This window comes from Bactrocera dorsalis, chromosome 3, assembly GCF_023373825.1.
Source record: "Bactrocera dorsalis isolate Fly_Bdor chromosome 3, ASM2337382v1, whole genome shotgun sequence".
Taxonomy (NCBI): Eukaryota; Metazoa; Arthropoda; class Insecta; order Diptera; family Tephritidae; genus Bactrocera; species Bactrocera dorsalis.
This window is the reverse complement of record NC_064305.1, coordinates 55,146,320-55,159,094: the sequence shown is the minus strand read 5'-3', so window position 1 is coordinate 55,159,094 and position 12,775 is coordinate 55,146,320. Positions and strand designations below refer to the sequence as shown.

Sequence of the window (12,775 nt, the reverse complement as noted above, 5' to 3'; positions counted from 1 at the left end):
AATTGAGAAATAAGATTTAAAAATAAACGAGAGTAAATCTTAATCATTGATAGTTTCATGAATGGTGGGTACAAATATATCCAAAATCGATCTTACATCCAGGGTAATGAAATCCTTGTAGATCAGTTTAACTAAACAAATAATAACATCGATTCTAAATTGCGGAAAATATGCCAACTTGGACCTCGTGTTTTCATTGGATGACGAGTTGGTACACTTTCAGCCGTACTATTCTGAAAAATAAAGTAAATAAATCGCTCTAAAGTGGTGAAAACGTTAAGCTACATACATATAAGTTTAAGTTTAATAATGCTTCAAGCGTAATTTTTTGTGACGGATTCGGTTGATATCGATAAAACCAAATTTAAAAACTTCAACCAAAATACAGTTGGATTGAAAACCGAAAAAAGGTCCGTGATATCAACAAAAAATTGAAGCTTGACAGCACTTTAAGCGAAATTTGATATCGATATAACCGAATTTGAAAACCGTAAGCAAACCGCAATAGGGGCCTGTGAAGGGTGATCCATTTTGAGGTTCCCTATTTTTTTTGAAGAAACTTTACTTAATGGGAATGTTTATTATCATTCGAAAGAACATTCTTTGAATTTTTTAAGATTGAGTTCAATTTTCAATTACTCGTTCGAGCATGTCGACTGGTAACTGGCGAATGACCCGAGATCTTTTGCTCCAAAGTCTGAATCGAAGCGGGATTGTCCGCATAAACTTTAAACTTTACCTATCCCTAGAGGAAGATGACTAACGATGTGGTGAAATTAGCTACTCACCGAAGTGTTCTCTCAATAAATCCATTGATTTATGCGATGTGAGTGAAGTGTCTTGTTGGAACCAAATGATCGCGGGCTTCTATTTCTGGCATCAAATAGTTGGTTATCATAGCGCGATAATGATCGCTATTGAAAGTTACGTCTCTCTCATTTTTGAAGAAATATGGACCGATGATTCCGCCGGCTCACAAACCACTCCAAACCGTTGTTTTTTTTTTAGATGAAATGGGAGCTCTTCAATCTTTTCGGGTTGCTCTTCATCCGAAATTTCTTATTTGCATATTCATTGAGCCAGAAATGTGCCTCATCGCTGAACAAAATTTGGCTCCAAAACTTAAGATCTTTTTGGAACTTTTCAATAGCCCTTAGAGCGAAGTCATGTCACTTGGGAAGATCAAATCGACGCTCCACGGCCTTAGGGTAGACTTTCAGCGACGGCTGCTATATTTTTTATTCAAATATGTACGCTGATTGTCAAGATGGGTGATGGTGTTGCGAATAGCACGCTCAGTAGCCCGATTATGTTGACCATAAGTTAAGCGAAGCGCCGGAAACACATTCTTTAAAGAACGTGAATTTTCGTAACAAAGTTTGTCGATTTGTAAACGTTGTTCAGGCGAAAATCTTTCCATGATGAAATGCCAAACTTCACTGAACAAAAATAACATGACAGCTTGACCCAACTCACGCGTGATCTGGCTATTGAAAAAGTACCTACATATACTTGGATCACTCGTTATTAGGGATATGGGGTCCAGGTCTGGGCAGATTTCATTCAATTTTAAAAGTAAGTAATATTGTGATTAAGAAAACGTGTTCACTTTATTTTAATTAAATATCAATCATATTGTCAGATACATATATACAAAGAAAATCAAAAATACTGCGTATATGGAAGGATAGGTACGGCTCGGAGTGATTTTATTTACTTAAACTAAAGCACATATGAAAACATATTTCTTTATATTCATATTCATATAAATTTTGATTGACAGATATACAACACATTAGGAATTCAACTTGTTATATATTGACCGAGTTTAAAAACATGTATTTATGAGCAACTATAATTTTGGACTTCTTGATTGTAGACTTAAGATGAAGAACAAAATGTTAAATTTAGGTAATTTGATAAAACCAACGGAACATAACTACGCAATAACATTTTATGCTACTTTACCAAATTATTTTTAAAACCGTTAAAAAGAAAAAAAAACAGTGCATTCTAGTCCTAAAATCGATTTTTTTTTCTTCATTCTACCTACATACATATAAACAGGTATGTATGTATATATTTTACATATTACTAATAATATTTACTTAATAAATGGTTTTGTACATTGCATACATTGCTAAGTGTTCTCGCAACTGTAATGTAGAATATCCGAATTAGGAAATATCGTTTTATAAACGAAGGAAGGAAGGATTCCGTTAAATTGTATAGCTTCCCTAGTTGTAATTTGGTTTAAGTATTTCGCCTATGCTTTATTTACAGTTTTATGTCGCATTTGATACTTTTGTTTCAAAGCTAACAGTTCATCGAAAAATACCAGCAAAAGGACTGAGTGCGGAGCAAATCGTAAGTAGCTTGCCCAAAAGCCCTTATAGAGACCATATAAACCTTCGCTTTGCGCTATTTTGAAAAAGCAATCCCACCAACCGCTATATAATAAGCCTTTGCCATTAGCATCCAAACCCTGATTGTAGAGCCGTGTCGATATAACGTCCGGCGGCGTGATTGCCAGTGTTACAACACAACCAGCCAAGAAAGCAGCACACATTGAGTTTAATGTTGGTTGTACAACTAAATTGTGTTCGCGGAGCATTGATTTTGTTTTGCCAAACGTGGCGATTTGTGCGCCCGAACCAATAGAAGCCCGTGGTATGGAGGCTATAGAACCACGCCACAATGCTGCAAGTCCACCACTTAGATAAATCTGCTTCATGGCGTTAAACATTCCAGTGTGATGATGCTGATATCCTACAGCCACGTTCTTGGCCGCTTGTGACTGCAGCTGAGTCTTTATCTATAAATGAAGTAATGGGATTAATTAGCGAATAAAGAGTAGGTTGGCAGCATACACTGCCCAAATTTGATAAGATATCATAAGCTGTTAGCTACGTAAATATAATGTTTTATCACATAATCTTATAATATATTACATAACTAACTAAAGTCAATTATAATACAAACCATTAGAAATGGACTGGCACAATAGGCGCCTACTGCACCACCAGCAGCGCCCCAAAAGAGCCCCAATCCAAATGATTCTCCACCATCCTTCGTGCGAGTCCACTGCCTATTGACTGCGGCGTTGTACATCCCAAGTCTGTAAGTAATAGACAGTTGAATTGTGTGTCCATTGCATGGCATTTAGTGAGGAGTACCGTATTGAATTTATTGTAAATTGAAAGTACATTGCCGGCACCAGCCCTTTTTGCAGTCCAGTCCAACCGTCATTTTTGATAACTGTCACAAAGGCATGCACTATACCCCTATAGCGAACATCGTAGGTCCCGCGCACGGCTAACTCACCCTGCAGTTGTAAGCGCGTCTTAATCACCTGCCGAAGATACAACCCACATAGGTTATACATATTTTACAAGAAGATATATTGTAGATTACCTCCAGTGGATTCGTGAATAGTATGGTCCCCACAGAGGCCAAACCACCGATAATAAAATCGCTCATATCGTGGAATTGTTTGAACGTAAGCGGTTAATCAGATATTGCACATTTAAAGATTTATTTAATATTCAACGGTGTTTATTTTAGTATTTTAGTACTAAATGGAAAAGAGCTCTTCACACTCCATCACTCAGCAATCCAAAACGCAAATAATTTACATTAACAAATATCTCTCAGCGTCCTAAACAAGTCCATCATTTCGCCAAACGGCAACGATACACTAAAAGTTTAAGATAAATTCTTTTATAAAGTAAATTAAGTTACTGGTTAACTATGATTTTTGCAGCTCTTATCTAACTAAAACATAGTTGTTAGAAATAAAATTAAGAGAAGTTGTGGTGTGATCTTTCCTAACATATGATTACAGTGGTGGCAATATATATTAATACATGTGGGTAACACGGCGTATGAGCTATATCAATTGAATGAAGCAATTTAAAAGCTAAAACAGTACAAGACCTAAAATGAAAACCGGAAATATAATGAATATACTGCTACATTAACCTAAATCTGGAATCAGAATAAGAGAATAGGATGTTGAAAGGCTCAGGTTTTTATGATTGGATGCGTACATATACATATGTATATATGCATTTCTATTGATATAAAAAATAAAGCTTTAAGCAAATTAAGCTTAATACAATTTAGGTATGTACATCTAAAATATTAATTAATTTCTTTGCTAAGCAGGTTGGTAGGAAATAATTCAGATTTATTGAGATGAGGTAGAGATACAGCTATGATTTCGTCAAGCAATTAAAACAGAGTGCAATCCACTTATTTTTCTTACACTTCCAACTCATAATCTGATTTAAGTTTGCAGTTTTATTACAACTTTTAGTGAAAAATTAAGTTTAGAGTGTAATTAGAACCATCATTTTATTATCATTCATCTACATAAGTAAATATTCACTATTTTCAAAAATATTTTTTGTTTTAAATTAAACAATGCTATATTCAAATACAAGCATACTAATGTAAAAGGTTACTGTTATATCACGCTTAAACATGAACAAGATGAGAGATAACAATTGGTATATTTACGAACAACAAAAACAAGTAATTTGGAAGAAAAATAGAAAAATATTGCTTAATTACATGGACATTTGCACTCTTTTCTTCTATTGTGCGTGCATATAAGGCCTCTGGCGCTTGTCAGTTACGTTTTTCTTGTTTTAACTATAATATTTGTCTCTAATGGACATTAATTCGTCATAAAATAGTAGCACTAATGTAGAATGCGGTGCGATGCGCAAGTAATTTGGCCAAAATCCTTTGTATAGGCCAAGCAAACCCTCAGTGCGCACAACCTTTACTATGCAATCTAGCCAACCATTGTAATATATACCTTTACCACTGGCATCAACTCCCTGATTGTACAGTCGAGTGGTTAGCACATCGGGAGGTGTTATAGCCAATGACATAATAGTGCCGGCAATACTGCCGGCGCAGAAGGAATTCAGTGTGGGTTGCGTTACCCAGCCATTGTCGCGTAACATAGACTTCGTTTTGCCGAAAGTGGCAATTTGTGCGCCGGAGCCCAAAGCTGCCCGAGGTACAGTAGCCATTGAACCACGCCATAAACCAGTAATACCACGCTCAGCATAGATTTGGCGCAATGCTTGGAAAGTGCCGGTGTGCTTATGTTGGTAGCCGACAGCTATAGCCTTAGCAGCTTGTGATTGCAATTGCGTTTTTATCTGAAATAATCCATAGAGTATTAGATATCATTACACAATAGTAATTTTTGCCATAAACTATTTGTCTGAGTAATTATTTTTCAAATGATTATAGGTGAAGGGATTTACTTCTTATCACTCTACGAACATGTTGTTTTTGTTACGAGAGCGAATAGAAAACACACAGACAATACACGTTTGTACAAACATATAGCATGCACAAAATATACTGATGTGCTTCGTTAATGAACGCAGCAAATTTACCAGATGATTTCGAGGATGATTCAAAAACCATTTGAACAATTATATAATTTACCATAAAAAAGGGACTAGAAAAATATGTGCCCACACAACCACCCAACGCGCCCCAAAACAAACCCAATGGGAAGGAAACATCACCATTCTTCTTGTGCATCCACTTTTTCTGCATAGCCGTAGTATAGAAGCCTAATCTAAGAAAAAATATACTTCATAGAAAGTTGTTCAACCAATATGTGCACAATCTTACCTAAAAGAATTTAATATAAATTGAAAGTACAGCGCCGGCACTAGTCCCTTTTGTAGACCACTTATCCCCTCATTCCGCCCGACCACAATAAACGCATTAATTACTCCTTTATAAGGCTTCACATATGTGCCACTTGCAGATAGTTCGCCTTGAAGTTGTATTCTCGTCTTTATCACCTATTTATATTCAATGAGGGTAATGAGGATATACTAATTTCAACTAACGGGTCCCAACCTCTAATGGATTTGTAAAGTATGTAGCCCCAAGTGAAGCCGTACCGCCAATAATAAAATCTGTTATATCCATTTTAAGTATCTAACGACGAAGTTGTGCTGATGAATTGTGGAACACTATCGCAAAACAAAAAAACACGCTACTGCAGTCTCCGATTGCTGAAACATTTGCTAGTGCAAAAAATATTGACACATTACTGCAGCAATACACTTATGAAATTCTTCTCCATTGTGGACCGAGGTAGATTTGTGTTTGAATTACAAAAATAAAATGAAATTTAATTTTCTTATCTTTTCAACTCTCAGCTGATCCCATAGCGGGTAATCCGCAGTCACAATAAACAACTGATGTCATATAACAGTTTGCCAAAAGCAAAACAGCGACATCTATATAATACTGCCTTTCGAACCCTAAGTTGGTTTGGCACTTCGGTAATTTTTTAGCTTGTTACAGAGAACGCATGAGAAGCAGAGATTGTATGTCATATGATATGATAATGATATCTATGACATGCGTTCTCTTGGAGGTCAACGGTAGAAAATGGTGAACGGAAGTAGGAATTGAATACATACGTGTACATATAGTATATTAAAATTATTAATTAGCAAAAGCTATTTGGGTTTTATGCCGTCTTAACCTTTACACTCAAATATTATTTTTAAATTAATAACAGAAAATACAAGTGTTGCATAAAAGAACTCGTGGAATCAACTTACCAATGTTTTGTGCTCCAACTGACAAATAGCAGCGAGAGGTATGGAAAGAAGTATGTGGCATGCAACTCAATATGTCAAATTAAAAAACCTCTTCGTCAAAGGTGGTTTACCGAGGTATTTCAATCTCAGTGTGGCAATAGTTGGGAAATAGAGAAGGAAGTAGCAAAATGATTCCATCTCGTCTTTCTCCATACAGCTTTGCAAAGAGCGTCGGGCAGAATATTTAGCTGCACCGCATGTAAATCTATTGGACAGGGGGCAGTCAGAAAACCCATAATTGTGGAGAGATTGACTTGATAAAAGTCAGTAGTTAGGTGACTCACTCTGGACCAGAAGGTTCTCGCTGTAGCACAAGTTCTGGTTACTGACCAGCGCTTGCTGAGCTCACTGGAGGTCCAAGGGTTTAACGCCAGAACACAAGAAGCCATCGGAGAACCGATTCGACTAGAATCAGATAAAATTGAGGAAAAGATGCAATGCATAGCCAGCTCATGGGCTCTGCAGTTTCCAGCGATTTCGCTGTGCACCCCTTGACTAGTTTTGAGTGCGCAGTCTGTGAGTTCGAAGGTAGTATAGTAAGGAGTGATCCACGTAGAGGTATTTTTTCAACATTATTGAAAAACTTACTCCCGAACGACGTTTACAAATCATTCAACTTTATTGCGAAAATTTCCGTTCTGTAATCGGCCTACTGAGCGTACTATTTGCAACACAACCACCCATCTTGAGACCCAGCGTTCATTATTGGATAATATTCGACCGAATAGACCACGTCCAGCACGCAGTGAAGAAAATATTGCAGCCATAACTGAGAGTGTACACGAAGACCGTGGAGAGTCGATTTGACGCCATTCGTAGTAACTCGGATTGACGTATAAAACGACTTGGCGCACTTTATGCCGAGATGTTAAATTGAAAATTAATACAATACATCTTGTGCAAGAACTGAAGCCGATCTACCCTCCCAAGCGACATCGCTACGCTCTACTCGTATAGTCTCTTCGAAAATTCCAATAATATCCGACATTTTCGAGTTAAATTTTGTTCAGCGATATGACCTATTTCTGGCTCAATATGTATATGGACAACAAAGTAGTCGTATTTGAGACATAGAGCAACCTGAAGAGATTTAAGAGCTGCCATTTCATCGTCTATGTGAATGCAAGGCTTTGCATGGAAAAAGAATAGCAACCGGATGATGTATATATAAAACTTCTCGAATTTATGAAGTTCGTTAGAAGCACAGAGTGGTGCAGAATGTACATAAAAGAGTTCTGCTTGTGGCGAATTGCGCCTCTTAAAGACCTCGGTGAATCTTCAGATATTCACCCTACCTTTGGTACATCATTTTGACCGATGATTCTCTTGGCAATTAATTACAAAAACTTTTGTTACGAAAGACTAGATTTTTACACTTCGGCAAATCTGGAAAAAGAAATTAAATATGAACCGTCAACGTCTGATTAATAATACTCCTTTCTGTTGTCAAATCTGGGTATAGAATCTGTGAAGACTTATACGTCTGTGAGTATTGAAACAGAGCGGCTCTTTAATCTTTGAATATTTATCACTATAGGATATAACTTAAAGGTTTAGAAACAATCTCAACCTTGAAAACTAATGGTACTCTCTTGCTATTACTGCACACTTTCACTCCATCCACAACATATTGCGCTGAAATTATTTAATGCGGTCCTAATTGGCGATAACAAAGGAAATCGTAGAAGACAGTCTGGATACAGTTTTGGCTTCATTGGAACCAACTGACATGATTTTGTTGGGTTAGCCAATTCCTCGAGGCGCTTAAAGGATCCATCAAGAAGAGTACTTACGATGTATAGTATGTATATGAAATTAAACTATGATGAGTTAAGTCTTTTATATACTCGATGCAAGTATGCAGTTCACATACTTTCATACAAATTATTCCCAGATACGTCCAGTGCTCTAGAGTGTATCACTGAAAATATCCTTCAGTTAAGAAGTTAGGTCTGCCTCACTATGAATGGAACCTAAGGTACATTATAAGAGTAGTATATTCTTAGTTTAAGATGCAAGCCTTCCGAGTTGAGATCGATGCTACTTCGGCTTGGGTAGTTTGAAAAGCCAACTTATGGTTGGCACTGCTCAAGATACTAGTCGTGTTTTTGGAGAAAAATATGTTTAGCCGACTAGTCGTTAACAATTATAATTTTATTTAAAAACTGTTATTAAAATTTGTTTGTCTCAAACCGTCGTGAGTCTTGCATCTGTAGAATTCGATTTATTTGATAGTTATGCCTCTCCTTCAGTGCCACCAGCGTCGGAGGAGCCGGCTGTATGTAAATATTTCCAAGCTAACGGTACCAAAATTGCAGCGGGCACATGTGCTACGGGGTATATCCAAAATCCTGTCCAAGTATTTGTTAAAACGGCCGGTGGTAGGGAGCGTGCCACGTTCATGCTGGCGCCGGTATAAGGTGCCTATTAAAAGAAAGATTTCTTCGATGCTTTCATCATTATTGTTCTGAAACTTACCGCCGCAAAAATAAGACCACCAATCAACAAACCAAAGCGTATAGGTAATGAATCATGCACCTGTGAATTGCGTTTATCCCAGGCGCCACAGCAAAAATACACAAGTATGCATGTTAAGAAGAACTCAATCAAGATTGCCTGCCATATTTCGATACCAAGTACCGGCTTAGTGACGCAAAAACTGTCGGTGCGGACATATGCCGTAAGGGACGCGAATAGCAATGCATAACCGGTGAGTCCGCCCAGAAGCTGACACAATACATAAAAGCAACCCAATTGCCACTCCATATTGCCAAGCATGACGGCCGCAATGGTGACGCTCGGATTGATGTGCGAGCCGGAAATCGTGCCGAGTGTATGCACGGAAATGTGCACGGCCAGTCCAAAGCCAATTCCGATCATTGACAAGTTTCGTTCATAAAATGGTAATGTAATGCCCACCACAGACGCACAGCCGACACACATGAGAATCGCGGTGCCGATGAATTCGCTGACACACACCATGAACAAATGCCTATCGAATTTCATCTTACGATGTCACTTAGTATAATACGCCAAATTTGAAGAAAAAAAGTCTATATTAATATAAATATTTAAGTATATATTTGACCGTTTGAATATTATTGTCAGTCACATAAAAAAAAAACAAATAAACTGATGAATTTTTCACTCGATATTCAAAGCAAAAAAATTATGAGTTCATACGGCAGTAATTTCAATATCAGAGTTGTTTACTCTTCGGCAGGTTTCGAACCTTCGTTAAGTAAAAATTTGTGCACGAGTGACATGAGAATTGCTGCCGGATACGTTGTTGCATGATAAATCCAGTTGTTCTTCCAATGCCAGTTGAAGAGAGCACCAGCTAAGCTCTTTGCTGAGTTCATGCTTAAACCGGTCATGTAACCCTGTTGAAGAAGAATAGTTCTTATTTAGTGTTTCTAACTAAAAGTTTGTAATAATTTTTTTTGGATAAATATGTTGGATAATTGAGCGAAATGAGATTAGAACCACGCCTATTTCCCCAACACTCAATTTGCCTACAATATTACTATATGGTCGCTTCATTTTGAAGAAATTCGGTTCAATGTTTTCTTCTGCCCATAGTGCTCAGCAAACAGTAACTTTTTGAGGTTGTAACGGAAATCCAACAATGGCTTGTGGATTATCATCACTCCAAACACAATAATTGTGATTACATTTTAGCGTTCTCATTATTCGTTCATCGCTTAATCAATGAAGTATTGTCTCAGTGACTTCGTCCCACTTAGAAACAATCTCGACCACTCGTCTAAAATAATACCCGTTATGAATGTCTCGGACATGAGGCAAAAAGTACTTATGAAATAACTTGATTATATGACTTATAGTACTCGTATAAGTAAATACGTAAGTGATTCTTTGGAACTTTCATAATTTCTGAAAATACTTTCCAAAAATCTTATCCGTTCTGGAAGTTCGCACAATTTTTTCTAATATTTCGATTCAAATATTTTCTATTTTATATCTATTCATTTCCATAAATTTCTGGTTTATTTTAAGTAAATCGTCATTTAATAACCATTCTGCAAATCGGGACGATGAAGAATTCGAGAAATCAGAGATAATTAAAGTCGGTCTTGTCGTTATAAATAGTAAAATTAAACTGTCATTATTTACTTAGTTCTGCCACCACTTTAGTTACAAGTTCAGATCGTCTTAAAAATGAAACTATAATATATTTTTAATAAAGTTAGTTTTATTTTATAATGCCTAGATTGGATGACCGATGTACTACATTTATCATTTACTCAAGCCCTCAAATTAACCAAGGAACACAGCTTCTGAACCAAAGATTTTTGACGCTCTCCAAATTTTGGTGAGGGTTTCGACAGACTATGTTCTCCAACTCTGACCACAAGCTGGATTCAAATCCGGACTTACAGACACCAATCATCTCCAGCTGTGTAACCAGGAATATCGCTTTTAAGCCACAGTTTTCCACCTAAGAGATCTTAACTACTTTGGAAATTTAATCACTTACACCTTTCAGCCTAATGTGCTTCAAAGGCATTGTCAGAAGATAGCCAGTTGGCTTGTTATATGAAGATCATCTCGAATAAGTCTTGACGATGATTCCCTTTTCCCTAGCCATCATTTTCTATTAACGTGTGTTAAGAGGATTTCTGCGAATGTTTTTGCGAACAGTTTTTTGGGCTGAATTGGTTCGAACTTCGAACCACGCCCGGCCAGTCGTTAACTGAAGGCGTGTTTAGGAAAGGTTATTAATAGTGCGGTAAACAAAAATTCTCGAGATATTACATTTTTTCAGAAGCTCATAAATTGCCTGTTTTCCACACTTATGTAAAGCTGTCACAACAATACGGTTTGCAACAGATAATACATGATATCAGCTGCCTGGCTGTCTCGGTAATGCTCGAAAATTATACGAAAAGATGCGGCGACGAACCCTAGAATGCCCAGAGCATACTAAAATATGGAGGGAACACTTCTCCAATCTGCTGAATGGCAGTGAAAGCATAGCGCTAAGAGAAGGTGAACCCGATTCCCAAACGAAGGAGCAGACGTTCCGTTGCCCGACCATGAATAAGTTCGAATAGCAATTACCCGTCTGAAGAACAACAAAGCGGCGGGGCCGATGGATTGCCGGCCGAGCTATTCAAACACGGCGGCGAAGAACTGATAAAGAGCATGCATCTGCTTCTTTGTAAAATATGGTCGGCTATAACTCCGTAAGCGGCTTCTACGGCAGTAACGAAGAAGAAGAATATATATGTAGTAAGCATACACAAACCTAAACGCGAACCAAAAAAGAATAAATCTTTAACTGTAACATTTTTTACTTTTGTATTCTTCTTCTTTACTGTATGTATACTTGTATTACCCCAATATATTTAAGACAAGGAAAACTTCCAATCTAACCCATTAGAGATATCGCGATGACCTGACTTATAAAATTCTTAATTTGTCAAATATTTGACCCTATATCGAATTTATTATGAAAATATCACCTCCAGAAAATCCCACTTACCTCTAATGACTTATTAATATATGTAAATATTATCTCCACAAATAATTGAGCAGTTGAGAGTTTTCTCACAATCGCAATCTACTCACCGCGCAAAGTACAAGTGACATCATTACGGCGCCCATGCGTAAAGATATGGATTCTTGAATGCCGTGAGTGCGCTTATCCCAGGCAGAACACTGGGCCAACACCCATGCTGAAGTCATGAGGAATTCCAAAAGGCAACCGCCTAGTATAGAGGTCTGTGGTGACAAATCAGTTACACAATAGAGATCTGATCTCGTCATCGCCGGTGTTGTGTAATAAGCCAGTATCAAACCGAGCATTGTACCCAAGTATTGCATAATCACATAAAATATGGCCAAATCCCACTTCAGTTTTCCCATAATGACGCCGGCAACTGTTAAACAGGGATTCATGTAGGCGCCAGATACACAACCGAATGTCTGTATGATTATCATCAGTGCGCAGCCGTCACAGAGACCATACGACATTACGCCACCTTCGGCAACTAACGGATCAATGCCATAACAATGTAACTGCATCCACATCGAAGCGGCACAGAATTCACCGAAAATTTGTACGAAGAAAAGCTTGTTGAACTTCATTTGCCACAAAA

The 12,775-nt window shown here is 37.4% G+C and overlaps 4 protein-coding genes across 4 annotated transcripts; all 4 read right to left on the bottom strand.

Annotated features, from left to right (window-relative positions):
- Window positions 1–1,585: 1,585 nt before the first annotated feature.
- Window positions 1,586–3,821, bottom strand: LOC105227692 (solute carrier family 25 member 35). Its single transcript, XM_011207176.4, has 4 exons — window positions 3,415–3,821; window positions 3,177–3,352; window positions 2,983–3,118; window positions 1,586–2,815 (listed from the first exon to the last, which is right to left on the bottom strand). Exons 1-4 carry the CDS (start codon window positions 3,478–3,480, stop codon window positions 2,267–2,269), a joined length of 927 nt encoding a protein of 308 aa, XP_011205478.2. The 5' UTR covers window positions 3,481–3,821; the 3' UTR covers window positions 1,586–2,266.
- A 509-nt stretch (window positions 3,822–4,330) lies between these two features.
- LOC105227690 (solute carrier family 25 member 35) lies at window positions 4,331–6,222 on the bottom strand. The gene is made up of 4 exons (XM_011207175.4): window positions 5,899–6,222; window positions 5,665–5,840; window positions 5,473–5,608; window positions 4,331–5,177 (listed from the first exon to the last, which is right to left on the bottom strand). Exons 1-4 carry the CDS (start codon window positions 5,968–5,970, stop codon window positions 4,653–4,655), a joined length of 909 nt encoding a protein of 302 aa, XP_011205477.1. The 5' UTR covers window positions 5,971–6,222; the 3' UTR covers window positions 4,331–4,652.
- A 2,564-nt stretch (window positions 6,223–8,786) lies between these two features.
- LOC105227689 (aquaporin AQPAn.G) lies at window positions 8,787–9,681 on the bottom strand. The gene is made up of 2 exons (XM_011207174.4): window positions 9,132–9,681; window positions 8,787–9,077 (listed from the first exon to the last, which is right to left on the bottom strand). Exons 1-2 carry the CDS (start codon window positions 9,657–9,659, stop codon window positions 8,889–8,891), a joined length of 717 nt encoding a protein of 238 aa, XP_011205476.1. The 5' UTR covers window positions 9,660–9,681; the 3' UTR covers window positions 8,787–8,888.
- Window positions 9,682–9,855: 174 nt separating this feature from the next.
- Window positions 9,856–12,764, bottom strand: LOC105227687 (lens fiber major intrinsic protein). Its single transcript, XM_011207171.4, has 2 exons — window positions 12,246–12,764; window positions 9,856–10,036 (listed from the first exon to the last, which is right to left on the bottom strand). Exons 1-2 carry the CDS (start codon window positions 12,762–12,764, stop codon window positions 9,863–9,865), a joined length of 693 nt encoding a protein of 230 aa, XP_011205473.2. The 3' UTR covers window positions 9,856–9,862.
- Between the last annotated feature and the right edge of the window lie 11 nt (window positions 12,765–12,775).